The sequence below is a fragment of the Muscardinus avellanarius genome, assembly GCF_963383645.1.
Source record: "Muscardinus avellanarius genome assembly, chromosome: 5".
Classification (NCBI taxonomy): domain Eukaryota; kingdom Metazoa; phylum Chordata; class Mammalia; order Rodentia; family Gliridae; genus Muscardinus; species Muscardinus avellanarius.
Window position 1 is genome coordinate 141,001,717 of NC_137790.1, and position 27,198 is coordinate 141,028,914.

At 64.2% G+C, this 27,198-nt stretch overlaps 1 protein-coding gene across 2 annotated transcripts; it reads right to left on the reverse strand.

The window, feature by feature from the left end:
* Positions 1-1,850: 1,850 nt before the first annotated feature.
* Positions 1,851-23,520, reverse strand: SEMA3F (semaphorin 3F; the record flags this gene model as incomplete). 2 transcript variants are annotated; one of them, XM_080696107.1, is made up of 18 exons in its annotated part: positions 1,851-2,261; positions 2,849-2,982; positions 3,136-3,203; positions 3,351-3,508; positions 3,663-3,704; positions 3,791-3,879; positions 4,868-5,090; positions 5,194-5,338; positions 5,457-5,526; positions 5,614-5,728; positions 6,480-6,619; positions 6,745-6,864; positions 8,349-8,442; positions 9,732-9,824; positions 10,361-10,480; positions 10,552-10,614; positions 10,693-10,853; positions 23,409-23,520. In XM_080696107.1, the coding sequence occupies 18 exons, from the start codon at positions 23,518-23,520 to the stop codon at positions 1,851-1,853; spliced, it is 2,358 nt and encodes a 785-aa protein (XP_080552233.1). The 2 variants fall into 2 exon arrangements, with proteins under 2 accessions (XP_080552233.1, XP_080552234.1); XM_080696108.1 differs by lacking the exon at positions 9,732-9,824.
* Positions 23,521-27,198: the final 3,678 nt, after the last annotated feature.

A 27,198-nucleotide genomic window follows, 5' to 3' on the forward strand; every position in this document is an offset into this window, starting at 1 on the left:
GTGGCGTGGGTTCTGCGTGCCTGAATGTGCAAAGGCGTGCGGGTGCACCTGGCTGTGTGCGTGCCCGTGCCTGAGCACGCGTGGGCTTGCCTGTGCCCGTGTACATTGTATGTTTGGGTGCACCAAGGCCTCCGGCTGCAGAGCGGACAGGTCTCCAGCATCTCTTCTGCAGGCCTGTTGACAAGTGGGGAAACTGAGTCCAGAGCATGGAGGAGCGGGCCTGCCTGCCCACCTCGGGCACGGCCGGGTGCGGGGAGCTTGCTCCACTCGACATCAGGAAACCCAAGCTAGGGCTCTCAGGGCTCTCCCGTGGACGCCTTTCCTGAAACCCAGCTGCCCTTTGGCATTCAATGCTGCCATTGACCCAAAAGGCCACGAGGGGGTGCCAGGGCCCCAACATTCGCGTTAAGGCTGCCCTAAACAGGTCCGTGGAGGTGGCTGCCGCCAGACCACAGCCTGGCAGCCTCCAGGGCACCCTGCAGGGCAAGGGGGGTCTGTCTAGGAGCAAGACTGTTTTCATTCGTGCCACTTTTAGCCTTCGGGCTCCATCCACCCCACCCCACTCCACCCCAGAGATCTCCTTGGCGCTTCACACTGCCCAGGGGCCGGGGCCATGCAGGAGCCCAGGCTCCAACAAGACCTGGTTGCTACCTGCTGGCTTTTAGAAGTGGGATGGAGCCAGGAGTGGCGGCACATGCCTATGATCCTGATACTTCGGAGGCTGAGACAGGAGGATCCCAGGTTTGAGACCAGCCTGGCAATTTAGTGAGACTCTCAGTAACCTGGCAAGACCCTGTTTGTAAAACAAAGAATAAAAATGGCTGGGGGCATAGCTCAGAGGTAGAATGCCCCTAGGTTCACTTCTTAATACCCGACAAACACCAAAAGGTAGAAAGTCCCTGGGTTCAATGCTCAGTATGACAAAATTAAATAGGTAAATAAGAACAGATGTGGACAATACTGCCTCCCAGCCCCCATCACCAGTGTGGCCCTCAGCTCCCCACACCACAAGGAGAAGCCAAGTCGGTCCCAGAGCCAGTGTTTATTAGCAAGATGGAGCCAGAGGAGGCCGTGCCCAGACCGCAGGGGGCTGCCGGGAGCCCAGCCATCTGCCCAGTGCCCCCAGGGCTTGAGGTGGGCCCGGCACCCTGGAGCCCCTGCAGGCCTAGGCCTCCCTGATGGACCCCTCCCCACAGGGCTGCGCCCTCCAGCCCCCCTGCACCTGGCCCCACAAGAGACGCTGAGGAGGTAGTGGGTCAGCCCTGCTGGCCAGGCAGGGCGAGGAGGGCTGAAGGTTCTGCCCTCAGGCAGGACTCCTCTCTTCCTATCCCCAATAAATAGAGAATAAATACCTGGGGAGGGCTGGCCTCGACTGAGCACCCTGGCCCAGGCGGGGCCAGAGTCCTGTGACCCCTTCTTCCCTTCTCTGCGTGCCTGAGCCCGACCCCACGCTCCACGCAGTCCCAGCGCCCATGCCTGCCCCCAGCACGGTCGGCCGCGGTCGGTCCAGGGCCCGTCCAGAAGGTCTGGCTCCCTGTGTCCTGCAGATCTTGGCGGTGGCCTCGGAGCAAGTGGACTTCCAGCTGAGTCTAGGGCCCGTGCGGTCCCGCCTGGCCCTGCCGACTTGCGGGGGCCCGGTGAGGCGGGCTGAGTTTTCTGTCATCTCTGACCAGTGCAGGTCTAAGTTCTGGACGAAGCTGCCGCTGAGGCAGGCTATGTACAACCCACCAATAAATACTGTCTTTGCAGGGGCAGGGTGTGTATAGAATATAGATATTTTATATATATATATATATATCTTTTATATTAAAAGGGATGAAGCTGACCCACACAGGTTCAGGCGGCTAGCCTCATGTGTCCGGAGGGTGGTGCCGGCGGTTCCGGGGCTTTCTCTGGTCCTGGGGCTCAGGCGGCCGCGGTGCCCCTGGGGCCTCCCTGGGGCCGGGAGGCACGTGGCGCCGGTAGTCCTGACAGTACTGGTGGATCAGGCCCACTTCTGGCTGGGCCAGCAGCTGCGCCAGCTCCTGGTAGGGAGGCGTGGGGAGGCCCGCGCCAGGGGGCGGTGGGGCACTGGCGGCCAGCGGGGGGAAGAGGGCGGCGTGGACGGCTTCCCGGCCCAATACGTGCAGCTGCACCCGTGTGACGACGTGTTTGAAGTTGTTCTCGGTGGCCGTGCAGGAGTAGAGGCCGCGGTCCCCGAGCTGCAGAGCGCGGAGCAGCAGGCCCTGCTCCGTGCGCAGGAAGCGGTCCTCGGCACGGATCTGCGGGGAGGGGGGTGTCTCAGGGGTTGCCACGCGCCCCTGCGGCTCCCAGCAGGGCCACCTCTGGCCACTCCAGGCCGGCAACCCACAAGGGACTCCCACATACCAAGAACGCCCTAGGGAAGTGTCCACGTCATGAGGGATGCCGAGTAAGGGTCCCCACATATTTTCCTTTCAGGAGGGAGGACCCCAGGAGGGTCCTGTTCAATGAAAGAGGATTTTGGCACACACGCGGCATTTAAGTTTCATTTAATGAGAATACTCCGCTGCAGTGCCCACGTGGACTTTCCAGGTGAAGAGGGGCGTCTGTGGGGCTTTTCCACTAGCTGAGGACCGGCACAGGATTACCATGTCCGGGAGCTCACCCAGGGAAGGTGGCACACCCAGTGGGCACATGTGTGGGACTTGGTCAGGCGTACCACAAAGCCTGCAGTGGAGCCTTTCCACGGGGCTCCTCTGCATCTATTTCCACGCAAGAAAGGAGGCGTGCGGGCTCACGGAGCAGGGGCTGCACCAGGTTGGCACTACGTCTCACTGATGTCCCAGGGTACCGCATCCCGGTGCGGTATGTGGGCGCAGAAACTCACCTCTCGGCGCCGGTCGCCAGCGTCTCTCTGGAACAGCCACTTCACGGTGGCTTGGGGTGAGCGGGGCTGGCACTCGAGGAAGGCCGCGCTGCCCGCCACGCCATACTGCACGGACTCCACCGAGTTCTTGTTGGCTGCGGATGGAGAGGGGCCTGAGCGGACACAGCGGCGCCCGGGCGGTCTCCGGCAGGCACCCGGGGGCCCCGCTGGGCATCCACCGCGTGAAAGGTGACGGGACACCAAAGCCCCGCCCGGGCGCCCTCGCCCCAGCCCCCCACGCTCCTCACCGTTGGAGTTGAAGCCGCGGCACTGCCTGATGGGGTTGCCGTGCCTTACGTCCTGTCTGCGGCTCCGCCTGCGGGAGGACAGCTCTTGAGAGAGTGCTCCCAGGACGCCTGCCCCCTGCCCGGGCGGTGATGTATTGCTGAGCACCAAGCATCCGCATCCACCTCCAACCCCCAGGAGCAGCCCGGCTGGACCGCGAGGGTCTGGCGACCCACACCTCTTGGAGGACGCTGTGTAGCGAGAGCAGGCCTGGCCGTCCCAGGCGCAGTAGGGGTCCCGGGCGAGGCAGCAGTCGGCACAGGCGGCCCCGTAGGCCTGGCAGCGGTGCAGGCTCAGGTGCGTGACGCCCACGGCTGAGGCCACATACAGTTGTTGCTGGGGACGGGGCAGGGCATCAGTTCCTTCCCCACACAGCCACACTGGCAGCCGCCGGGGCTCCTCCTCTTCCTCGTCCCGTGCCTGTTTCTCCATCCCTGTGCCAAGGGCATGGCCCCATGCGGACCCCCGGCCCATGCTGCCAAAGACTCACCCTCTTTGAAGAGATGGTCATGGTCTTAATGGGCGCTGGGTCCTAGGAGAAGACAGACATTAGCTGGGGACCTGGGGCTGATGGCGGGGGCTGGGCTGGGGCGGCCAGGACCGGGGCATCCCACAAACCTTGAAGACCTCCACCTCCTCTAGCATGAGCTCCTCCACCTCCTGGTCATCCTTGGGCAGCACAATGACCTTCTGCACTGTCCCGCGGTCTGGAACGGGCCGGGCGGGACCTCAGTGGGGCTGGGGACACTGGGGAAGGGGCAAAGCCTCAGCCCCTTCCCCACCAGGGTCCCAACCCCCCGAAGGCAGTGGAGTTTGGTGCTGAGGTTGTAGGTGTTCCCTGGCACCAGGGAAGAGGGTAGGGGACCAAGGGGGCTGCGGCGATGGCTGCCTCGCCCCCAGGATGCTGGGGCGTGCGTGTACACGACAGAGTGCCTGTATTTGAGTCCATGGACGCTAGGTATGTTAGCTTCCCTGCCAGACGAGGCCCCAGGTGCCCAGTGTCTCCGCTCTCCTGGGGATGGGAATGGGGTCTGCTATCCTGATCTTCAGCTATCCTAGCAAAAGGGAGGTGACGAGGACGAGGGTGACAGGGCTGATGCTGGGGTCTGGATGTGACGACCCCCTGGAAAAGCTCATCAACTGGCAGAAAGGCTCACAGGTGAGTCAGTGGACCGCAGGGCCTCGCATGTCGTCAGTAGGTAACCCCGGTGACGGGTTAGCAACTGCCTGTGTGGGGTACTGGGCACTCTCCTATTTTATTCTTTATTTGGAAGCAGGGTCTCACTAAGTTGCAGAGGGCCTCACTACTTTGTCGAGGCTGGCCTTGAGCCGGCGATGTTCTGTCAGCCTCCCCAGTGCTGGGATTCTAAGTGTGTACCACCGTGCCCAGCCTTATTTTATTTTGGGAGTCGCGCTAAGTTGCTGAGGCTGTCTGCGATCCTGTGATCCTCCTGTCTCAGCTTCCCACCCAGCCAGCTGATCCCGGGCAGACCTCTGGAATCCTGCGCCCTAAAACGAACCTTTTTTGCCCCAACGTGCACTTGTCTGGGACTTTGATCACAGTGATTTAAAAGCTGACTACGACAGCTGGCTGTGGCGAGCCCGTGGTGACTCGGGCAGGGCGGGTTCCAGCCCGGTCGGCACTCCCCCACCCCCGGGCCCAGCGTGGGAGGGGCCGGGAGCAGCGGCGGGTACCTGTGCCCAGGAAAAGCACCTCATAGCGCCCGTCAGCTGCGTCCACCTGGTCCACAGCGACAGTGGTGAGCCGGTAGGGGGCGCCCGTGCGCACCACCAGCGGCCGCCGCTGCAGCGGGTACACGGCCTGGTACATGAGCGGGTGGCTGCGCATGAAGCTGATCACGTCGTCAGGGTAGTCCTTGGTGGACTTCATGGACGGCGTGAAGGTCCCGCCAGGACACTGCGGGGAGGCGGCGGGGTCAGCGCGGGCCGCGAGGCTCGGCTCGGCCCTGCCTGGCCCTCCTCCTCCGCTTCCCCGCGCAGCACCTGGCTGCAGGGCGTACCGTGCCGGGCCGCGGGTAGGGCATCTTCCCTGAGAAGGGCATCCACTGGTAGTTGGGGCCTTCCTTGTGAGCGAAGGGCCCGTTGAAGACCATGCGGATGTCAGCCATGGAGTAGACGCACACGGCCGAGCCGCGGAACACGGAGCTGCGCGCAGGGCGGGCAGCTGGGCGGTGGCGGCCTGGGCCCCGCCCCCCAGCCAGGCCCCGCCCCCCACCAGCCCCGCCCCCAGGCCCCGCCCCGGCCGGCCCCGCCCCAGCCTCACCCCGAGGAGGTAAAGACGGCGTAGATGACGGGGTTCCTCACGTCCTGGGTCCGCTGCACGAACACGTCCTCTGTGGAAGAGGCAGAGGTGCCGGGGGCCTGGGCGGCAGCCCGCCCCCCGCCCGCGCCCGCCCGCCCCCGGCCGCGTCGGGACTCACGGAGCTCGTCGAAGTGCGTCTCGATGCCGTCCTCGCCGGGCACGGAGCACACGAGCCGCGCCTTGAGGAACGTGCTCCACTTGTTGACCAGGCAGCAGTGCCCGCCGTCGTCGTTCTGCGGGCGGGCGGGGGCTCAGCGGGCGGGGGCCTGGGGGGGCTCAGCGGGCGGGGGCTCAGCGGGCGGGGGTCTGGGGGGGCTCAGCGGGCGGGGGCCTGGGGGGGGCTCGGCGGGGCGGGGGCTCAGCGGGGCGGGGGGGGGGCTCAGCGGGCGGGGGGTTTGGGGGGGCTCAGCGGGGCGGGGGTCTGGGGGGGCTCAGCGGGCGGGGGCTCAGCGGGCGGGGGTCTGGGGGGGCTCAGCGGGCGGGGGCTCAGCGGGCGGGGGTCTGGGGGGGCTCAGCGGGCGGGGGCTCAGCGGGGCGGGGGGGGGGGCTCAGCGGGCGGGGGTCTGGGGGGGCTCAGCGGGGCGGGGGTCGGGGGGGGCTCAGCGGGCGGGGGCTCAGCGGGGCGGGGGGGGGCTCAGCGGGCGGGGGTCTGGGGGGGCTCAGCGGGGCAGGGGCTCAGCGGGCGGGGGGGGGATCTGGGGGGGGCTCAGCGGGCGGGGGGGGATCTGGGGGGGCTCAGCGGGCGGGGGCCTGGGGGGGCTCGGCGGGGCGGGGGCTCAGCGGGGCGGGGGGTCTGGGGGGGCTCAGCGGGCGGGGGGTCTGGGGGGGCTCAGCGGGGCGGGGGTCTGGGGGGGGGCTCAGCGGGCGGGGGTCTGAGGGAGGGCTCAGCGGGGCGGGGGTCTGGGGGGGCTCAGCGGGCGGGGGTCTGGGGGCGGCTCAGCGCGGCGGGGGTCTGGGGGCGGTTCAGCGCGGCGGGGGCCCTACCAGGCAGATGCGCCCGACGCGGGCGTACACGGCGGGGCTCTGCGGCGCCTCCGCCGACCGCTCGCGGAAGAAGAAGTAGAGCTTGTCGTCGTTGCGCTCCGCGCTGTCGGGGATGAGCTCGGCGTGGATGAAGGACGGGTCTGGGGGCGAGCCAGCGCTGCGTGAGACCCTCTGCTAAAGCCGCCCCTTTCCCGGGCCACGCCTGCACTCGGCTGGGCAGGCCGGACAGGGCCGAGCGCTCCTGCAGGGCCCCAGGGGCGCTCACCATTGAGCCACCGGGAATTGTACTGATCCGTGCGCATGGCTGTCTGCTTCCCAAGAGTGCGGAAGATGGCTGCGTCCGTGCCCATGAAGTCGATGTACACACCGGCATAGAGCTCCTCATCTGTGGGTGCGGGCAGCAGTCAGGCGGCTGCCCCTTGCCCAGGCCCACACAGCTCCATGTCCCTGGCAGGGTCCCACGGCCCCCAGGCCCCATGGGCAGAAGGGCACCACCCCCGGGTGCTGGTGAGCGTTGGCAGCTGGCTCTGGGAGGGCTGTGTCTAGTAGCAACGGCCAGCTCCTGTGATGAGCCTCCCTCAGCTACTGAGCTCAGCTGCTGACCTGAGGCCACCGGAGCTGGGCAGAGCCGCCAACACCACTGTCTACACCAGGACAGAGGAACACAGCCCCAGAGCACAGGTAGTAATAACGTGTAGCCGGCCGCTCATGGGGCGCATGCTTGTAATCCTAGTACCTAGGAGGCTGAGACTGGAGGATCGCAGGTTTGCGCCAGCCTCAGCTACTCAGTGAGACCCTGTTTCAAAATAAAATATAAAAAATAGGGCTGGGGGCGTAATTTGGAGGTAGAATGCCCCTGGGTTCAATCTCCAGTTCCACTAAATAGATAAATAAAAATAAAATGTGTAGCAAAAAAATTAGGAAGTAATTAGTTCTGAGTATTAGCTATTGTCATCACCTTTGTTTTAATATTATAATTTATTTGATTATAAGCTTTATGGTTTTTTCTTTTTTGGTATTGGGGATCAAACTCAGGGGAATTCTACCCCTACGCTACAGCCCTAGATCTTTTATTTTAAAACAGGGAGGGTCTGTTACTGAGGGTCTCACTAAATTGCTAAGGCTGGCCTGGAACCTGTGACCCTCCTGTCTTGGCCTCCCAAGCCCTGGGATTACAGGCGTGTTGTGTTTAACTGGCTCACAGAAGCCCTGAGCTGGTGTGCACACCACTCAGCCTTTGCTAAGCCTGCCCAGGCACTGGCTGGTCTGGGCCCACCATCCGGCTGGAGCCTTCTCATTTGTCAGGGGGAAGCCAAGGCCCGCCCGGCCGGGGCCTTTCCCAGGCTCGCAGGAGGCACAGGGCCCAGCAGCTTCTCCAGGCACTGGGCTGAATGGCCAGAAGCAGGCAGAGTACCTGGACCAGGGGCAGCAGCTGCTCCCGAGCCCCAAGACAGGACCCCTCCTTAGAGAAGTACCCCAACTTGCCCCGACCCTTGTCCTGTTCAGAAGCATGCTCTCCTCAGCTGGCCAGAGCCAGGGCCTCCCTGCTCCGCGGGGACCCTCCGAGCCTCCCACACACGGAGACTGAGCCGAGGCCCCGCCACCTTCAGGCCAGCTCAGCAGCTTCACCTCTCCAGGCCCTCTACAGCCCCACTTGCGAAGACCACACTGTGCATTCCTGGGGTGACCGGCCTCCAGGGGGCTGGATGAGGAGTCACGCCACCTTGTCTCTGCCCTCAGCTCACCCCGCGGTCCAGCTTGCTTCTCCCTGCCAGGGAGGGCCCCTGGTCTCTACCCGGGCAAGGGTTGATGCCCCCACTCTGGTGGACGTGTTCAGACTGTAGAAGCAGGGTGGGTGGGGGAACTCACTGATGAGGGCCGAGGCTGTGTCCAGCTTGGGATCGTAGGGACACTTGCCCTTCCCTGACTCCAGTCTCTCGGGCTCCAGGTAGAAGATGTAATCCTGCAGGGCAGAGGAGGGCTCAGCACTGTCCACAGTCCCAGCCATGATGGGTAGGGCCTTCAGGTTCCCAGGGCGAGAATGAGGCCCAGAGCCCAGCCTGCACTTGCTGTCCTGGGGCCAGGTGTCTGGGACAGCCGGCTGTGGTTCTAGGGGACCTGCTTCCTAGTCTTAAGCCCCCAGCCAAGACACAGATTCAAGTCCCAGACAGCCCGGTCTTGGGGGCCATGAGACGGCAGGGGGTGGGTTTATGAGACCCCCATGATAACTGGCTTAGGAGGACACCGTGAGGCCCGACTCTTGAGTTGTGGCTGCCTGTCTTGGGCCACAAAGGGATGCAGACCCGGCCGTGGTAGGGCCACCGCGCAAGGGCCCGAGTTCCTTCTCTTGCCATCAGGCCTGAGCAGGCTGGAGGCTCTGAGGTCTCTGTATCCCTGGCTTTGTGCTCTACCTTGGTCCTCAGGGTAGAACAGGCCAGTCTTCCGGCCTCTCAGCAGGGCCCCGGGCGCCAAAGCTCACAGGGAGCCAGGAATGGGGGATCCCACCCAGACCACATTTAATTCACCACCCCCACACCTCCCAGCCTGGGAGATGCCAGGAGGAAGGCCAGCGAAGGCAGGGCCAAGGTGAGCCCGTGGCCTGGCAGGGCAGGCAGGGAAGGGCAGCGGCGCAGCGGCAGGGGAGGCAGCAGGTGGCAGGATGGACATGGGAAGGTACACACAGGCCCGCTTCCAGTCACACCGCACACATGCCTTCCTACACACACGGGGCTGCACACGCAGCCCACACGCACTGCCGCTCACACCCTGCGCACACACGGAGCGGCCGGCCCCTCGCGCTCCCCGCTGCGCACACTCTGTCAGTCACTCACCGGCAGCCCCTGCCCCCCTGCCCGCCCCGGCCCAGCCCCAGCTCGGCTCTGTCCTGCCTAGTGGGCTGACCACCCCAGGAGGCCCTAAGGGAGTCAGGACCCCAGGTGAGCACGGGAGGCCCGGCAGGGACACAGGGAGCGCGGCCTTCCCGCCCGCCCGAGGTGAGAGGAAGGGAGTCAGGCGTCTGCTGGCCCAGCTCAAGCTGTCTCCACGCGTGTCCCCAGGCTGAGGGCTCCTGTCTCCCCACCTGATGGCTTCAAGATTTCTTGCCTGCGGGGTCACATTGAGAATCCACACCTGCCTTCAGGGCCTGAGGGCCGCTGTGGGGCGTGGTGGGGGTGGAGGGGAGCCAAGGAGGCCAGCCCAGGGCGAGCTGACAGCCGGAGCTGCCAGGCACAGGCCTGGAGGGGTGAGGCCCACCTGGCGCGGGGCCGTGGGTGTCGGGCGGAGGGCGCCATCTGTGGCTCTGCTGCCGCGGCCTCTGACCGCCTGCGTCTGGGTCCACGGCGGGGCCTGGGAAGGTGAGGGACAGAGTTAGAGCGAAGGGTGGCGGGGGCTGGGGGAGCGGGCTTGGGCTGCCAGTCTCTCACGCCACACGGGCCCTACCGTCCGTAATCGCGCACACACAGGCCTGACACGCGCCCGCACACACAGGAGCCCCTCAGGCCCAGTTGCGCTCACAACACACAAGCCCTACAAAGTCACGCCAGCTCGTGCACACACCCACATGGAAATGGAGGGGCAGAAGCAGGCAGGAGGCAGAGCTGGGAGGGGTGCTCCCCGGCCCCTGGCCCGGGAGGAAGGCAGCTTCCCCAGGCCACAGGGGAGGCCAGCCTGGGCGTCCGGCGCCCCAGTCGCAGGCAGGCACAGCTCTGAGAACTGTGGAAGGCACCGAGCTGGCCGCATGCCGTGCTAGGAGCCTGGCGCTAGCTCTGCCGCCTCCGCACTGACCGGTGAGCCTGTGAGAAGGGCGCTGAGGACACAGACCCGTCACTCACCCAGGCTCACAGAGCACCAGGCTGGGCGGCCGCCCACGGCACAGGGCTTACCTGGGCTCGGCGGCCGCGGTTCACGTAGGTGCACATGGGGTTGTAGGCACCCGTCCCGCACACGTACAGGTGCGTCCTGTTCCAGGGCTGAATGAGCCTGACGAAGTTCCCGCACTCGCCCTGGGACCAGAGCGGAAGCCGTGAGGCCGAGCCGCCCAAAGCCCACCCCGCTCCCCGGGAGCCACACTCACGTTGCCATTCTTGCCCGAGAGCACGCACTCCTCGATGCGCTGGGGGGAGGCCGCCCAGTGGATCTGCGGATGGGGTCAAGGTTAGTGGGGCTGGGCGCCTGCGGTTCCTGCCCGCCCCGCTCCGCTCAGGACGGTCCTTACAATGAGGGGCTCCCGGTTGATGTCGTGCAGGTCCAGGGACAGCACGTAGTCCTTGCTGCCCACGTACATGCGGTCGTGGTCCTCATCCTTAAGCAGGATGCGGTAGTCGGTGGTGTTGAGCAGGAAGTTGAAGAAGTGGGCGGTGCCCGTGGCCTTCAGCTCTGTGGGGAGGGGCAGAGCACCGGTTAAGCCCCTCGGGGTCGGCTGGCCACACAGGCCGGGACACTGAGGCCGGGTGTCTGTCAGGACACCTCTACACAGCTGTCTTAGCCTCCAGCTTCGTCGTCTCCAGTCCCTGGCAGTCCGGGAAGAGAAAGGGGTACAGACAGGCACGCTGGCAAAGGAGCCACTCCCCAACTGAGGTCCTGATGGGGACGGCGGCCAGTGCAAGGCACTAGAGCTCCAGGCGGGCTCACTGCTCCCACGCCCAGGGTGGGGCCAGCTTCCCAAGGGCCTCAGAGGGTTAATGAGCAGACGCTGGCACAGGGCCTAGTCGCCCTGTCCACACTCCGGCTGCCCACCAGGCAGAGGGCATAGCTGGTGCAGCACGGCCCCCACCTGGTCAGAAGGGCCAGCCAGGGCACCTGAAAGCCCCGAGGGAGCCACCCCCCACACTTGAGGCTCTGCCCAGCCCTCAGGCATGGCAGGAGCCTCTGAGGGAGGTGCCCCTGGCCAGAGGGTCCTGGGCTGGAGGGACAGGTCCTGTTGAGTCCTGGGCTTCTCTTCTGCCCGGGCCGCCAGCCGCGGCCCTTTCTCAGGGACATGGGGAAGCCCTGCTCCTTGGGGATGAAAGGAGAGAGCTCAGCCAAGGACAGGCCCGGGAGTCTGGGAAGCCTGGGATCCGCACCGGGGAGCAGAGGGTCCTCGCCAGCCCCTCCTCTACCCAACCCCAGCTCCTTTCAGCTCAGCGGGAGAAGCTGATGAGGAAGAGGTGCGCTCACACACGGGGCTCAGATGGCGGCACACAGATGCACACATGGCTCGGGTGTGCAGGTGTGCACAAATGCCCCGCAGCTGAGGGGTCCCTGCGCGGGGTGACCGCGTCCCACCGAGCACCTGGAGCAGGGACAGCTGGGCTGAGGCCCTGAGCGCAGCCCCACGGCAGCTCCTGCAGGTGGCTCAGCTGGACGGACCTGCTGACCCAACTCCAGCTGCCGTGCCAGGGACCCTGGGGGGCTGGGGGACGGCCTGGGAGCGTGTCAGGGATGCAGGGCAGTGAAGGGCCCACCCAGAGCCACGCCTGGTGCTAGGACCTCACCCTGAGGGGGACGGAGGTAAGGCCTTGCCCTGTCCAAACCAGACTGCGTAGCAACAAGGAAATCCAGGTGATGACCTTGGCCAGCCCCGGGACGCAGGGACGCCAGGACGCCAGAGATCAAAGGGCTGATCCCTGCCTGGCGGTGGCCTCGCCTGCCCGGCTGGCCGGCGGCGCCTCTGAAGTCCTGGGCAGGGCAGCCTGGGCACCTGCCCCACACCTGCTGTGGGCACTCGAGCCCCCGCCTGGCCACCCCATCACGGTGACAACAGGACAGTAAACACTCCCCGCCCCGTGGTCGGCCAGGGAGGAAGCGGGGCTGCCAGTGGAGCCCCGGCAGGGACAGCCGCCAGGGGTTATTTATACCCTGGCTGGGGCACTGCTGTTCTGCCCTTAGGCGTCCTGCTGGGCTCAGGGCACCTGGGGGAGGCGGCAGAGGCTCCAGACCTCCAGCTCCAGGGACCTAGCCAGCCATAATCCAGACCCAGAGCCACATCCCAGCTCCCACCCACTCCCAAATTCCCAGCGCCCCAGGATCCAGCGCCTGCTGAGAGGAAGGCTGAGGAGTGCGCACTCACAGATGAGGAGGCCTGTTGCAGGGCGAGAGGCCAGCCTTGCCCGCCTCCTGCCGCTCCCCTCCCTGTGGTGCCTGGGTGCAGTGGGGTGCGGGCGCCTCTCACCCCTGCCACGTGCTAGGCCTCGTGCTCACACATCCAGCTTGCAGGTGAGCACGCTGGGGCCAGGAAGGGAAGTGACAGCCGGGCGGGGCGGGGGGGGGGGGGCTGGAGCCAGGCCTGCCTAGAGCAGGGCCAGGCCCGGAAGGTGGCTCACCCTCCATCCACAGGACACATGACTCAGGACCTCTGGGACCCTCCCAGCGGCCACAGGATATGGCGTCAATGGTTCTGGGGTCCAGGACCCTCTGGCATCACAGGACACGATGCTTCAATGCTTTGTCACTGGGGAAATGGTGGCGGGGGAGAGGCCCCCAGGAGGCCGAGCAGGATGGGGAAGGGGTGGGACCCGGGCTGGAAACCTTGGCCGGGCCCCAGTAGGCCACTCTGGCTCTCTGAGCCACACTTTTAAGCCTGAATATGTGGGGCCCTCCCGGCACTGACGGGCACGGTGACCCTGCATGGGGTGACCCTGCGTGGGGTCCTGCCGCCATGGCAGAGCAGCCAGGCAGCCGGGTGTTCCTGGGTCCCCCCCACCAATTCCATGGCGTCTCTGCCTTATGAGGACAGGAGAGTTGGGATAATGAGGTCCTGAATTCCTTCCCTGAGGAAACCCGCTTCCTTCTGAGGAAGCCAATGTCACAAACCCTTGGAGGACACCCACCCCCCATCCCATCCCTGCTACCCACTCCTGGTACAGGGGGTAGGGGGAAGGAAGGAAGGAGCTTCCTGTTGACTCAGCCCCAGCCCTCCCCAATGACTCCAGCATGGCCTCACCCTCCCCGACTCCTAAAAGCAGAGCTGAATCCAAAACCATTCATCCAGACCAGTGCAGGGAGGGAAACCAAGGCAGAGGGGGAGGGGCTTCCAGTGTCCCAGACAGAATTAGGCATAGGGCTCTGGCCTGACTTCTATTTTATTTTATTTTCTGACACTGAAGATTGATCTCAGGGGCACTGAACCTCTGAACTACACCTCCAGACCTTTATTTTTTTATCTTGAAATAGAGTCTTGCTAGGTTGCTTAGGGTCCCACTAAGTTGGTGAGGCTGGGGTTGAACTTGGGACCCTCCTGCCTCAGCCTCCCTAGTACTGGGATTACAGGTGTGTGCCACCACACCTGGCTGGGCTCTGGCCTTATTAACTTACAGTGGGAACGCCAATGGCTTTGGAAGCAAAGGTACTGACAGTCCCTAGTTGCAGACAGGTAGACTGAGGCCCTGGAAGAGCGGTACGCAACCAAGATCAGGTAACACACGGTGCAGTCAGTGCCTTGGCCCCAGCTGTGTGCCACAAGAGAAAGGAACTGCAGGTCTGTACTCCTCCAAGAAGCCGGGGCAGCCCAGTGCAGTGGCTCAAGCCTGTAATCCCGGCACTCAGGATGCTAAGACCAGAGGACCACAGGTTGAAGGCGGGCCTCAACAAGAGAGAGAGAGACGCTCGGCGACTTAGCAAAACCCTGTCTCAAAGACTAAGCTGGCGCACACTTGTAATCCCAGTACTTGAAATAGGGGATCGCAGGTTGTGGCCAGCCTCAGCAACTTGTGAGGTCCCCTGCAACTCAGTGAGACCCGTTTCAAAATAAAGAATGAAGCCAGACGCAGTGGCACACGCTTGGCATCCCAGCATTCGAGAGAGAGGCTGAGATGGGAGGATCCTAGTTCGCAGCCAGCTTCAGCTACTTAGTGAGGCCCTTTGCAACTCAGTGAGACCCTGTTTCAAAATAAAGAATAAAAAATAGGACTGGGGATGTAGCTTGGAGGTAGAATGCCCCTGGGCTCCATCCCCAGTACTGAAAAGCAAGCTAGCAAGCAGGCTGAGGGTATAGCTCGAAGGTAGAACACCCTGCATCCAATCTCTACTGCCACAAAGAAGCGGGGGCTGGGGGTGCAGCTCAGAGGTAAAATGTCTCTGAATTCAATCTTAAGTACAAAATAAAAAGTCAGAGCAGGTGGTCAGGCAGACCTTGGACTCCCTGAGGACACGTGCAGCATCAGCAGAGCTAGGTCCTACTGGTCCCGGCTCCCCGAGAGGGACTTGGGGCCCAGGTGACACGGGGGGGGGGGGGAGATGTGAACCCGGTCTGGTCACCTCCTCGGAGCATCCCTGCCTCTACCCAACTTACCCCAGGCCCAGCGCCACCCCTCCCTGAGGCCATGGAGAGATGTAGGGGGCCGGCTAAGCTGTGACCTGGGGGAGGGAGGGCCCGCCTGGGGGAGCCCCGCCTCGCCTTCTCCCAGCGTGGCCTGGGCTTGGTGGGGCGGCATCCGGGGAGGAAGAGCCTTTTCTGGGACAGACACCTCATTTCCGCAGTCACTCCCAGCTCTAGGCCTCTCCCAGGGCCAACGCAGGCTCTGGCCCGGGCTGCAGCACACACCCCAGTGCTGGGGCCGGGCCCTGGGCCTCTCTCCATCTCTGCAAAGCAGAGTGATGCCTTCCTTTAAAGGAGGCTGGGACAGGCGTGGTAGCATGCACCTGTCATCCCAGTACTTAGGAGGCTGGGACAGGAGGATGGCAGGTTCATGGTCAGCCTCAGCAAGTACTGAGACTCAGCAACCTAGTGAGACTCTGTTTCAAAAGTAAAATAAGAGCCGGGCGTGCTGGCGCACGCTTGTAATCCCAGCATTTGGGAGGCTGAGAGGAGGGTCGCGGTTCGCGGACAGCCTCAGCTACTTAGGCCCTCCTCAACTTAGTGAGACCTGGTTTCAAGATAAAGAATAAAAAATAGGGCAGGGGGGTGTAGCTCAGAGGTCAAATACCCCTGGATTCCACCCCCAGACCTGCAAAAAAATAAAAAGTAAAAAATAAAAAATAGCCGGGCGTGGTGGCGCACGCTTGTAATCCCCACGCTTGGGAGGCAGAGAAAGGAGGATCGCGCAGGTTCTAAGCCAGCCTTGCTGGCATAAGAGACCCTGTTTCCAAAAATAAAAATAGGTCTGGGAGTGTAGCCCGGAGGAAGAAGGGCTTCCAGGAACCCCAGTACCACCAAAAATAAATAAATAAATAAATAAATAAAGACTGTAGGCCAGGCCAGGCCCCAAGGGGCGTGTCCATAGCCCTCTGCGGCCTGGTCTCCAAGGCACCAGGTCTGCTCAGTGAGGCAGGGCAGCCACAGAAAGGAGCAGAGGTGGCACCCCACCCCCTCGGTTACAGCCTCACAAAGCAGTAGGGTCTGACTGACAGGCGCCTCCCTGGTCTGCCAGGGAGGCAGAGCTGCGGACTGACAGGTGATAGACAGGTCTCTGCAGCCGGGCCTGACCTCTGACCTCGGGTGGGCTAGGAGGGCTCTGAGCCTCAGCAGAGGAGAAATGAGGGTGGGGGCAAAGAGGCGCAGCGTGAAGAAGTGGCTTTGTCAGCGCTTCATCCATGGGCAGGCAGGCCTCCTGACCTTCTGGGAGAGACGGAGGCTGCCCCACAGGACATCCCTGTGGGCCCTTAGGAGGGTGGCCCTCTTTCACTCCCCAGAGCTGGGGGGGGGGGCAGAGGAAGCCCCAGGGGCTAGACTGGCCCCCTGGCTCCCAGCCTAATCCTCTTTTAATGAGCGGCCAGCCGGAAGGCCTCAGCCCCTGGCCACAGCCCTGCAGCTTGGAGCCCCAGCCAGGCTGAGCCGGGGACAGGCCAGCCCAGCTTACACGCATACCCCACTCATACCCTCCACAAGACCTCACTGCTGAGCGGGCCGCCCCAGGAGCCAGCGCCCACAGGCCCGCAGCCTGCACTCTGAGGCCTCTTGGCTCTTGCCCCTTGGTAGAGCCAGGTCTTACCTGGGGCTGGGCAGGAGAGGCTGTCACCGCGGGTCCCCTGTCCCCTGGGTGCTCTGGATGGGAACCCCGGAAGCTGGACCTAGAGTCCTGCCTTGGGCCTAAGCTGTGCTCCTGGGCGGCAGGCTCCATCTCCCTCTGGCCCTTCTAAGCCCCTCAATATTGCCCCAATCCCCTCCCTGGCCAAACCTGCCAGCGTGAAGACCCAGAGGCCTCCACAGGAGCCACCAGCACCCCCCAGGCAGGTGAGCCAGGTCGGTGCCAACGAAACCAATTACAGCCGCTCTCACCCAATTAGCGACTAATTATGGCCTTGCAGTCCATTCAACATAATTAACATGTAAATGACTCCTCGTGTTTATATTCAATAACCACTCTGAATTTAATTTCAATGTCTGAACCGGGACCCAGTTACCATATTTCACCACCTAGAGCGAGAGTGGAGGCGCAGGCGTGGCCCAGGCGCGGAAGGCTGGCCTCCCTGGTTCAGCCCTCCCGGGGGGGTGTGGAGGTGAAGTGGGAGGTGAGGAGCCCCAGGCCTGGAGATGGGAAGTCCTCTGGAACAAGGGGCTACTGTAAACATCCCAGCTGTTCAGTAAACACAGGGTCGTTGGTGAGAGCCAGCCGGCGCTCCCTCTTCCCTCCCTGTTGGGGCTGGGGCTGGCCCGCAGGCCCAGGCATGCTGTTCCCACGCCCGCTCTGCCCCAGTGCCCATCTGCCCCGCCCAGGAGGACGGGCTGGGGTGCTCATCCTCACGCCTGGAAGACCAAGGAGGGAGAGCAGCAAGGCCAGAACCCAGCCTGCGCCTTGTCCGCCCCCACGATGCCCAGGCACTTCTGACCCTCCGTCCTTGCATATGGGGGCTCTCTAGATAGGCCTGCCACTGCCACTGCCATCACATGGCCCCGGGCACCTGACCCCCAGGCCTGGGCCGAAGGTTCAGGGGACCAGGAGGTCTTCAGAGACCCCGGTGCAGTTCCCTGTGAGAACACACTGGTCAGCTCAGCTTGGGAAGGACACAGTGTGGTCAAGAGACCTGTTGCAGCTGGTGGAGGGGACTGGCCAGGCGTGTGGCCCAAGAAGGGTGAAAAGGTCGGGGAGGTTTATCCCCAGAGGGAGGGCTGGGCCATCCTTTTCTAGGTGGAGAGAGGTAGCTGACTGAGCTGCCCCCAGTCCCAAAGGCCCGGCCCCACCCCTCCTCCCACATTCCAGACCTGGCCCGGAAACCCCTCACTCCTTCCTCCACCACCTCCTCCTCCTCCTGGGACAGCAAAAGACAACAGACTCTCCATGGCTCATTTACCCTGATAAATCACCCAGCCAGACAGGCCAGCATGGGACCTACCGGGCTGGTGGGTGTCAAGACCCTCCCCTGCCTGCGCCCAGCCCCCTCTGCGGCCCTCCTGGGGCTCCTGCATCCCCCCTAGCCTCAGCATACCGCCCTCGCAGGATACCACAGTACCAGCCCCTCACCGTCATCCTGTTGGGGAAACTGAGGCACAAAACACACTGATCCCTGGAGGCTGCAGTGGGGCTGGGCCCAGGGCCCGGGAAATTCTTAACCAGCAGCCAGGCCGGGACGGCAACCCCTAGGCCTGGTGCTGGGGCAGGAAGGGGTTGTGGCTGTCCACCTGTGATCCCAGGACTTAGGAGGCTGAGACAGGAGAAACACAGGTTCGAGGCCAGCCTCAGTGACTGAGCTAGACCCTGTTTCAAAACGAAAAATAAAAAGGGCTGGGGGTATAGCTTGGAGGTAGAAAGTCCCTGAATTTGATCCCCAGTACCAAAAAAAGAAAAAAGGCAGTGCAAGCAACCTGAGGGCCCCAGCTGCTGCAGGAGCCCCCGAAATCCTAGCCATTGCCAGGGAGCTCTGGGAGGCAGCTCGGCTAACCAGAGGCAGGAGGTTGCAGCAGACTCTGCTGAGGAGGGGGTGCGGGCTCTTGGCTGGGCCGGGCCTGGAGGAGAGGCAGGAGGGGGAGGAGGAAGGAGAGTGGGGGAGGAGAGGCTGGAGCTGAGGTCTCAGGCCCCAAGGGCTTCCTGGTCCCTGGAGGAGCTGATGCTTGCCCCCCACTACAGCCCTGCACAGCCAAGCAAGCCATGCAGGAGGGCCAGTGTTTGGAGGCGGCCCTACCCCCCCACACAAAGGCTGGTCCCCTGGATCCCAGGCCAGCAGCCTCTGCCCAGGCCCCATTCTGTGCTGGGTCAGGACTGGTGACCACAGTCCGAGCCCAGGAAGCTTCCGCCCTCTCCCTGGGCCGCCGGCAGCCTGGGTAGGGGGCTGCGGGCCTGCCAAGCTCCAGCGCCCACGTGAGCTGGGCTTGGATTTCGGCTGGAGCCTTCTGGCATCCAGGCCTCTGGCAAAGGTCCTCTTGCTATTTCTAAGAAAAATGCAGCAGGAATCCTCCCTGCTTCTCCAAGGGCTCCCTTGAGGCGGGGCTCAGATTCCCAGGACAGGCCAGGTCAGGCCATCGAGTACATACCCGCTGGGCTGCAGGAGCCAGATCAGTGTCCAGGGAGCCTTGGGGGGTCCCTGCAGCCGGCCAGGTGCCCCAGCGGGCTCAGGAGCTCAGCTTGGCCGGGCCGCTTCCGTTCACGGAGATGCGCCCCTAGCGTTGGGCCTGCCCACAACACGCAGTGCCTCTGCCACAGGGAAGAGCTAAGAGCCTAAGGTGCCCAGCGCAGGCCCCCGGCCCTGCCCCCACCTCCGCAACCCCTCTCCCTCTGAGGTACTTCCTCTTCCACGGCAGGAATTCTGGCCTGCAGTCCTCTCCAAGCACCATCTCCCTAAGCAAAGGTTAGAACTCCACAGGGAGGTGCAGACTGCCCGGGCACCCCTTCTCTCCGCCACCTGTCGGCCACCTTCCTGGTCAGGGAGGCATCCTTCGCTGCTGGGGTAGAAGCAGCAGTCGCGCCAGGACCATCTTCAGCCCCACTTCCCAGGAGGAGGTGGAGTCCCAGAGAAGTTCGGCCCTCAAGGTCTACCTACCCACAGCCAACACGGGGTCACACAGCCATCACGGGCAGAGCTGGGGTTTGCCTGCCTTTCAGGGCCAGCCAGCTCAACCACCATCACCTGTGTTCAATCAAATCTAATTGCCCACTCTGGCCTGGGCGGAGCTGGCACCACCTCTGCAGGGGCTGAGGTCCGAGGTGCACACCAGGTGCTGGCAGCCAGGCGCCCCACTGAGGCTCGCTGTGTCCGGGGCCGCCGGGTGAAAGATGCCTTTATGGGGCTGAGTGAGATTTTTATCCCAGCCGTTTCTCTTTAAATTCTTTACGATTACGAAGCAGCGGGGGCTGCCAAGAAACATGATTTACTCTTTGAGCATGCACAGCTCCTCGTTCGGTGCCAAGGGAAGCCAGAGCCAGCAGGGAGGGGCGGGCGACGTGCCAGCAGGCCAGAGACAAGGCCTGTGTTGCGGAGGCCCCGCCAATGGCGGTCTCATCCGAAGCTTGGCTGGACCTGGAGGGCCCCGACCACAGGTGAGTTCCGGGTCAAACACGAGGACCCCATCTCTGCCTTCTCCATGGGCCAGTTCTCACCAGGCTTGGTAGCTCCAAACCCCCTGTGGCTGTGGAGGCCACTGAGCCAGGTCCAGCTCCCTGGTGTCAACCTGGCCTCTAAGCCCTGGGCCTCCTCCCTGCTATGCAACTGACAGCTTCAAGCCCAGGTTTGGAGGCAGGGAGTCCCTGTGGCACAAGCAGGCCCTTTAGCTCCCAGGCCAGGCCAGGCCCTGCTCCATCGGGCGCCTTCCTCTCCAACTCAAGTGACCGAGGACACGCTGGCCCCTGCTGACTTCTAACCTTGTCATCTCCAACAAATCCTGGCCACCTTGGTCCTCGGATGCCACATGAGTGGCGGCATTGCTCCGAGCCAGGCCATGGCAGGTAGGTGGATGGCAACAGCCCCCAGCCAGTCATCCGTCCCCACTGGGAACCGGCCAGCGACACCTGCGTCAGAGGGCCCAGGTCCCGAGAGGCTCCAGACACTCAAACCCTTTGCCTGTGGGGCACTGGCATGCCCATCCCTGACTTGAGGGCTCCGGGGGACTTTGCTCCATGGACAGACCGAGTTGGCAGCCTGGGGACAAGCAAGGCTCACTTGTGCTGTCTAGCAGGCAGAGGCAGAGGGCGGGCAGGATGCGGGACCTCCAGCCCCGGCTCACAGCAGGAGGCCGTGCCCACAGCACCACCCCATCTCCACTCTCGGTCCTGGGACAGGCTCAGGCATCAGAGCCCGGCAAGGCCAGCACATGAGTGGCCCGGGAAGCCCCTGAGCCTCCTTCCTGCTGGGAAATGCAGGCAGCCCCTCCTGGGGCCTGGGAGGAACCCGGAGGGACCGCAGCCTGGGGACATCCTGGCACCTCCTACCGTTTCTGTCATTTTCATGTTTCTTGACCTCCCTTGCAAGGTGATCTTCTGCTCCTGCCCCGCCTCAGTTTCCCCAGTAGCCTTGCTAACTGTCATCACAAGACCCTTCTCTCCTGCCAAACACCTCTTGGCACCTAGTCCTGGCCCAAGCCAGTCCAGGCAGCAGCAGTGCATGGGGGGGTTGGCTTCCTGGGAAAGAGTAAACAGTCCCCACGCTGAACAAAGGCCCTGGCAGGGCCTCGCACCTCACCAGTGCCACTGCCGCTGCCCGGGCGGAGGTAGTGCTGGGCCGGGTCATCTCAGGGAAGGAAGCGCTTTTTCACCCAGACTTGGCTTGTAGCTTCAGCTGAAGAGGGCTCTGGGTCTCGGCGAGGTGGGAAGAGGGTCTGCTTCCAGGCTCCCAGCCCCAGGCACCCAGGAGCTTTCCAGAGCCCGGGGCTGGGGCTCCTGGGAAGCTGCCCACTGGACCTGCCACTGCCCGGCCACGCTGTGGCCACTGAGGGACGCCAAGGAGGGCTGCGGGAGCCCCGGGCCTCAGTGACGCCGGGGGACCTTTGCCCTCACACCCTGCTGGCTGGAGAGCTGGCCGGGGTGCCAGGCGGATGGGCGGGCACAAGTCAAGCCTGGCCTCGGTTCCTGCCTTTGTTCCTCCATCTGCCCTGGATGGGGTGGCCCCTCACGCCAGTGCCCCCGCCTTGGAGGGCCTAGCCCTACCAGAACAGAGCCAGCACCTCCCGGCCCAGGGAGATACTGAGTCTGGGAGCCCAGGTGCGCAGCAGTCCTTCTGAGATCACCCCTCTCCTCATGCGCAGCCTGGAGAAATCGCTGTGCCTATTTCCTAGTCCCTGGCCCAGCTGCGGGACCCCGTTACTCTGGGTCTGGGTCTCCACTCCAGCCCACACTCCAGCCCACACCCTGGGTGGGGCCTCCTCCGGGGGCCATGTGATGTGTACACACTCGGTGTCGGTGTGTCGGGGACACATGGGGGTGGAGCCAGGACTCCTGGGCTTCCCAGTAGCGCTGGCCAGCAGGGTGTCTGCTGTCTTTTCTGCAAGCCTGCCCATGAGCACCCCGTCCTGTCCCCCAGAGTCACTGGGGGGAGGGGGCCGGCACACAGTAGGGCTCAAGTATCTGCTAAGTTTTTGTGGCTAAGCACAGAGCTGGGAGGCAGGTCAGGTGTGAGCAGGCAAAGTTCTTCCCAGCTGGGGGCTGCCTGGGCAAAGGTGCAGCGGCCCCGGTGGGCCGCCCCAGGCCACCTCCAGCCCCACCACAGGAGCACGCTGGGCCAGCGCCAGCAAATGGCTTTTAGTCACCGTGGGTGGCGGCTGCAGAGCTGAGAGGGACGAGCCAGCAAGGTCTGGCGAGGCCGGGCACCAGGACTGTTTCTGGCCTGGCCTCTGCCTCCCGTCTGACCTTGGCTCTGCCCTGAACCTCAGTTTCGCCCTTTGGAAAATAGGGACAGAGCCTTTGCCCCCAGCGGCCCCAGAAGGCCTAAAAGGACACGCAGAGGTCCTCCCCATGCCCCAGCCCCTTGCTCCTTTGCATGGATACAAGGTCCCCAGGGTGTGAGGACAGAGCCTTCCCCTGTGGGGGAAGAAAAGGCCCCTGGTGGCACCCAGGCAGGGAGGAGCTGCGGGCGGGACAGCCCCTTCACGATTTATTAATCTGCTGTAAGGAATTTCACCAGGGAAGGGTGGAGGTATGGCAGAATACATCTCACCTTCCCAATCCTGGGAAATGGGGGGCATTTTTCTCACCCAAATGTGTTAACCCCTCTCTGCCCACCCGGGCACAGCCTCCGACATCCACAGGGATGCCCCTCTCTTCCCACCAAGGCCATGGTGGGCTGAGGACAGGGGAGGGGCTCAGGCAAGCCTGAGAAGGAAAGGTCAACTTAGCCTTCCACCCAATATGGCTGCCCGGAAATCTGGCCAGCCAAGGAAGGCTGCCGGTCCCACCCAGGGCAGGAGGCTGGAGGAAGTTACCCTGGCTGCAGGACAGCTGAGGCTGAGAGCTCAGCAGTGACCCCAGGCTCCCTGGCCCTGGTGTGGCTGCTGCCCCTCACCCCAGGCCCAGGGCAGACTCTCAGGACCGCCCCCTGGAGGAAGCAGCCAGCCAGGTGGACTAGTGCTGACTTAGGTATGAGCACCCAGTGTTCACCAGCCTGGTGGCCGGGTGCGAAGGGGACAGAGCTGGGGCCACAGCACTCCCAGGCTGTGGACCTGGCCCCTCAGTAAAGCCCTCCAGTGGACCTGGGCCCATGGCAGGAACCTGTAGTCCCAGCTACTCAGGAGGCTGAAGTGGGAAGATTGCTGAAGCCTAGGAGTTCAAAATCAGACCCAGCAAGATAGCAAGAGCCCTCAGCAAAGGAAAAAACAAAAACAAAACCTTCCTAGGACTTTCCAGGCAAAGCGCTCTCTGGAGGTCTGGGAGCCAGGCCCTCAAGGTATGCCTTCTCCCTGAACCCAGGTGGCTGTCCAGGTTCCTCCAAACTCCAAGTGATCTGGCTCCAGTCCTTCCCAGCTTCACCAGATCCCCTGTCCCTGCGCAAGGCTGTGCCCTTTGTCCCTTTTTTGCCCTGACCCTCCTCCTTCCTGTGTGGTAGCGCCCAGTGCTAGGAAGAAAGGATGGTTTCTGGAAGCCCACAGCTGCTTACCTTTGAAAGAGAGCCTGACGCGGGGTGTGGCCGGGAGGTGGTCCTGGGTGGGGCTGGTCGGCCAGGCCCCAGTCAATGTGGAAGCCCAGAGGAGGAGGCCAGCGACCAGCATCGTGGGAGGGGCCGAGGGCCCAGGAAGCAGGCGGCTCTGCAGACACCTGGAGGAAGCAAGATTGGCATGCGTGAAGCAGGTGATGTGAAGCAGGTGACTACGCGGTCCCTACCATCATTTCCTTTGGGCAGTTTCTCAGTTTCTACCTGAGCAGAGTCATGGGGGGGTTCTCCACGCTTACATGCCCAGCCCTGGGCCACGAGAGGCCCCACATGCAGACCTCTTACATACACAGGGGAGCCTGAAGACCAGGCCGCTGGCCTGGGATCACCAGAGCTAATGGAGCGGCTGGAGACGCCCCTGTCCCCCACAGCATCCTCAGAGCCCTCAGTGTCTTTCCCACCTGGAGGGATGGGGAAGGGGGGATCCATCCCTTCCTGCTCCAGCCAGTCTGGAGCTGGCTATTGGGGTGACGAGGGGGCATGAGAGAGTTGGGGGGATAAGTGAGACATGCACAGACAGCCCAAAGCAGAAGAGGCTGTACCAGCTGAAAAGAGGAGCAGAGAACAAGAGGGCCCACTTCTACTAAAATCAAAGCAGGAAAGCCCCAGGTCAGATAGGCAGAAGGACTTCCTGCCACAGAAAAGCTCCAGCTGTGTCCCTAAGGGCACAGAAGAGGAGCTGGGGTGTCCAGGGGCTTGGGGCAGGGTCTGAGCCAGTGGCATAGTCTCCTGTGGAGCCCCCACCTCCCTGGCAGGTCCAAGTTTCAGCACTGTGTTTTTCAAATATTGTCTCCCCAGGCAGGCTGGCTGTTGGGTAAACGCAGCCCAGCACCAGTTGTCAGAACATATTGCTCCCTCCCGGCACGAACCGGCGCCAAGTCCCCCCCGGCACGCAGAAGCACTGGGGTGGGGGCCTCAAGAACACCAGCATGGGCCCCATCCCCCAGATCTGCCCTGTCTCTTCCCTTCTCCCATGGGAAGCAGGGCCCGGCACATTTCTAGGACTCTGGGATGGGGGCGGGTGAGAAGGAGCCTGCTACCCCCCACCCCGCTGCCCAGGACACGCAGGCCCCACACCTGCCCCTGAGCACCCGGTGACCCTGCCTCCCCAGCCAAGGCGCACCATGCTGCTGCCTCCCAGACAGGGAGCTGGGACAGGAAGCTCCGGCTCCCGGCCTACTCTGTGCACTGTGGAGCCCGCTCCGGTCCTGGGATGCCTGCTGCACCTCTGTGCTCCTAGCCCCCAGCCCAGGCACTGGGGCGGGGGCATCAGAAACAGACCCCTGACCGGTGGTGCCCCTAGCAGGAAGCACCCTCCGGGCACAGTGGGGAGGCCCCCACTGGAGTCTTGGAGAGCCACACACCCACGCCTGCATGCCCACGCAGGTCCCCGCAAGCAGAGTTTGCTCAAGAACCTGACCTGCTAGTGGGGCGGGTGGGGCTCTGGGGAGCGGGAGGTCCCCTCCTGGCCTCTGAGAGCTTTGGATCTGTGCATCAGGGCCCTCCTCCTGATCTTATTTTTCCTGCATCCTCGGTCACAGTGACAAGGTCAGGGTCACCAAGGACAGGGCCGGAGTCGCTGTGTCCAGGGAGGCGGGGACCCTCCCACAGTGCCCCTACAGGCCTTCAGAGGTGACCGAGGCGGCTGAGGTCTGAGGCCCATGTCCAGGCAGGCTGCATCTTAGGCAGCCTAGGGGTGGCAGAGAGGAGAAGGAAGGAAGGAAGGAAGGAAGGAAGGAAGGAAGGAAGGAAGGAAGGGGAGGGAAGGAACGAGGGGAGGGGGAGGGGGCTCCCACAGTCCCTTCCCCTCTCCCAGCCCCCCAAGAGCCTCCAGATGGGATCCAGCTCAGGTGGGTGGACAGAGGAGGCACAGCCACCGCCACCTGGGAGCCCACCAGGAGGAGATCGCAGAAGGAGGGGTGGAGAGCTGGCGGGAGGCAGCAAGGGAGGAAGGCAGGCGGGCGGGCGGGAGGAGGAGAGAGGGAGGAGAGAGGGAGGGACGGAGGAGAGACGCCTGAACAAAGAAACGAGGAGCTGGGGCTGGCAAGGGGTGCAGGGAAGGGGCGGCCAGAGGAAGAGGTCCGGAGGCACCTGGGGGCGGGACAGGGGGCCAGGTGGTCCGATCGTCCAGCCCGATCCAGACCTCCCAGGCTCAGGGTGGGGGAGGGGTGGGCAGCCGGCCTCAGGGAAGGGAGGTGGGCTCCTGGGGGCCGGGAGCTGCCTCGATGGAAGGGAGACAGGAGCTGGGGCTGTGGGGGAACCGGGGCGGAAGTGATTAAAAGCACCCCATCGCTACCCAGCCCCTCAGACACAACTCCCCTGGAGCTCCTTCCTGGCGACTGGCTCCCCCTCCCCCCACACCTCAAGGACCAGGAAGCCGAGCCGCCCCAGCAGAGCCGGGACTGAAACCCCGCTTTTGTGGCCGGGGCTTCCCAGTCAAGGTCACCTGGGCCTGGCTCCATCCTCCCCCGAGGTATGCGGAGCAGCAGGCCAGGCTGGGCTGCTGGGCTTTCTCTCCGGCCCCCACCTCCGCACTTCCGGGCCGGCTCCTTCAGGGCCGAGGGGCAGCAGCAGGGGTGGGTGTGCGGGGGCCCTAGTGGTGACCAGACACCAAACCCCACGAGGCCTGGGCACACCCCCTGAGCAGCCCCGCGAGAGGCCCCAGCTCCATCCCACAGCCTGGGCTGGGTCGGCTCCCAACGCCTGGACACAGTTTCCTCATCTCTGCAACTAGGAAAGCGGCTGCTGGGAGCAGACAGGGGGGGAATTCAGAAGGGCAGGGGTCCCCAACCAAGTGCCTTCAGTTTGTTGCCTCCGTAGGGCTAAGGATCTGGTGGCGAAAGGCTGCGATCTGCAGAATTAGGAGTTAGGGACCCGGCCACCCCAGCTCCAGCCCAGGGGAACGCTCTCGCCGGTGCTACCCGAGTGCCGGGCCACTCAATACCCTCCACTCCCAGATGCTGGGGCCAGCGCCAAGCCCCTGTGGTCCCTGTCCACCTCATCACTGGGGCTTGACTGCAGGCTCACCTGCGCCCCACATGGGGGGCCCCTAAACCCAAGCAGGACTCCTCGCTGTGAAAGCCAGCCCAAGATGCAGAAGGGGCAGGGGGCAAAGCGCCGGCCAAAAAGCCTCCAGGCTGGCAGCCCTGCCCCCTGATCTGCCCTACAGCGCTCCCTCCCACGGCCCGGGTCTTCGGGCAGGGACGCTGAGGCTGGGCAGGCTCACCCCGGGGGCGCGCGCTGCCCCCGCGTGAGCGGAGAGGGAACGGAGAGGGGCAACCGGGATCGGAACTCCGGGCTCCGACGGTGCGAGGGTGAGGGCGAAGGTTTGCGCAGAGCCTTGCGGAGAAAAGTTGCTGGCGCACTGGCGACCCCGCGGGCCCCTCCCAAGCCCCCTCCCAGCCAGAGGCCGGGGAGGGTCCGGCCCAGCAGCCCGCGGGCCGAGCCCGGCGCACCGGGCACTTGCGCGGAGTTGCAGCCCGCGGGTCCCGGCGGGGCGGGGCGGCGCCGCCCCCTCCCCGGCCGCGGACTCACCTCTCCGTGGCGGCGGGGCCTGGGCGCCCGGGCGGCGAGCGGCTCCCCGTGGGCCGGCGGCGCTAGCGGGCCCCCGGGGCCATGGCCTGCCCGCGCTCCGCCGCTCGCCCGACCCCCGCGGCCGCGGCTCGCCCGGCTCGGCGGCGCGGGCACGTCAGCAGCCGAGGCCCCGGGCCCCGGCCCGGGCCATGGGAAGGCTCAG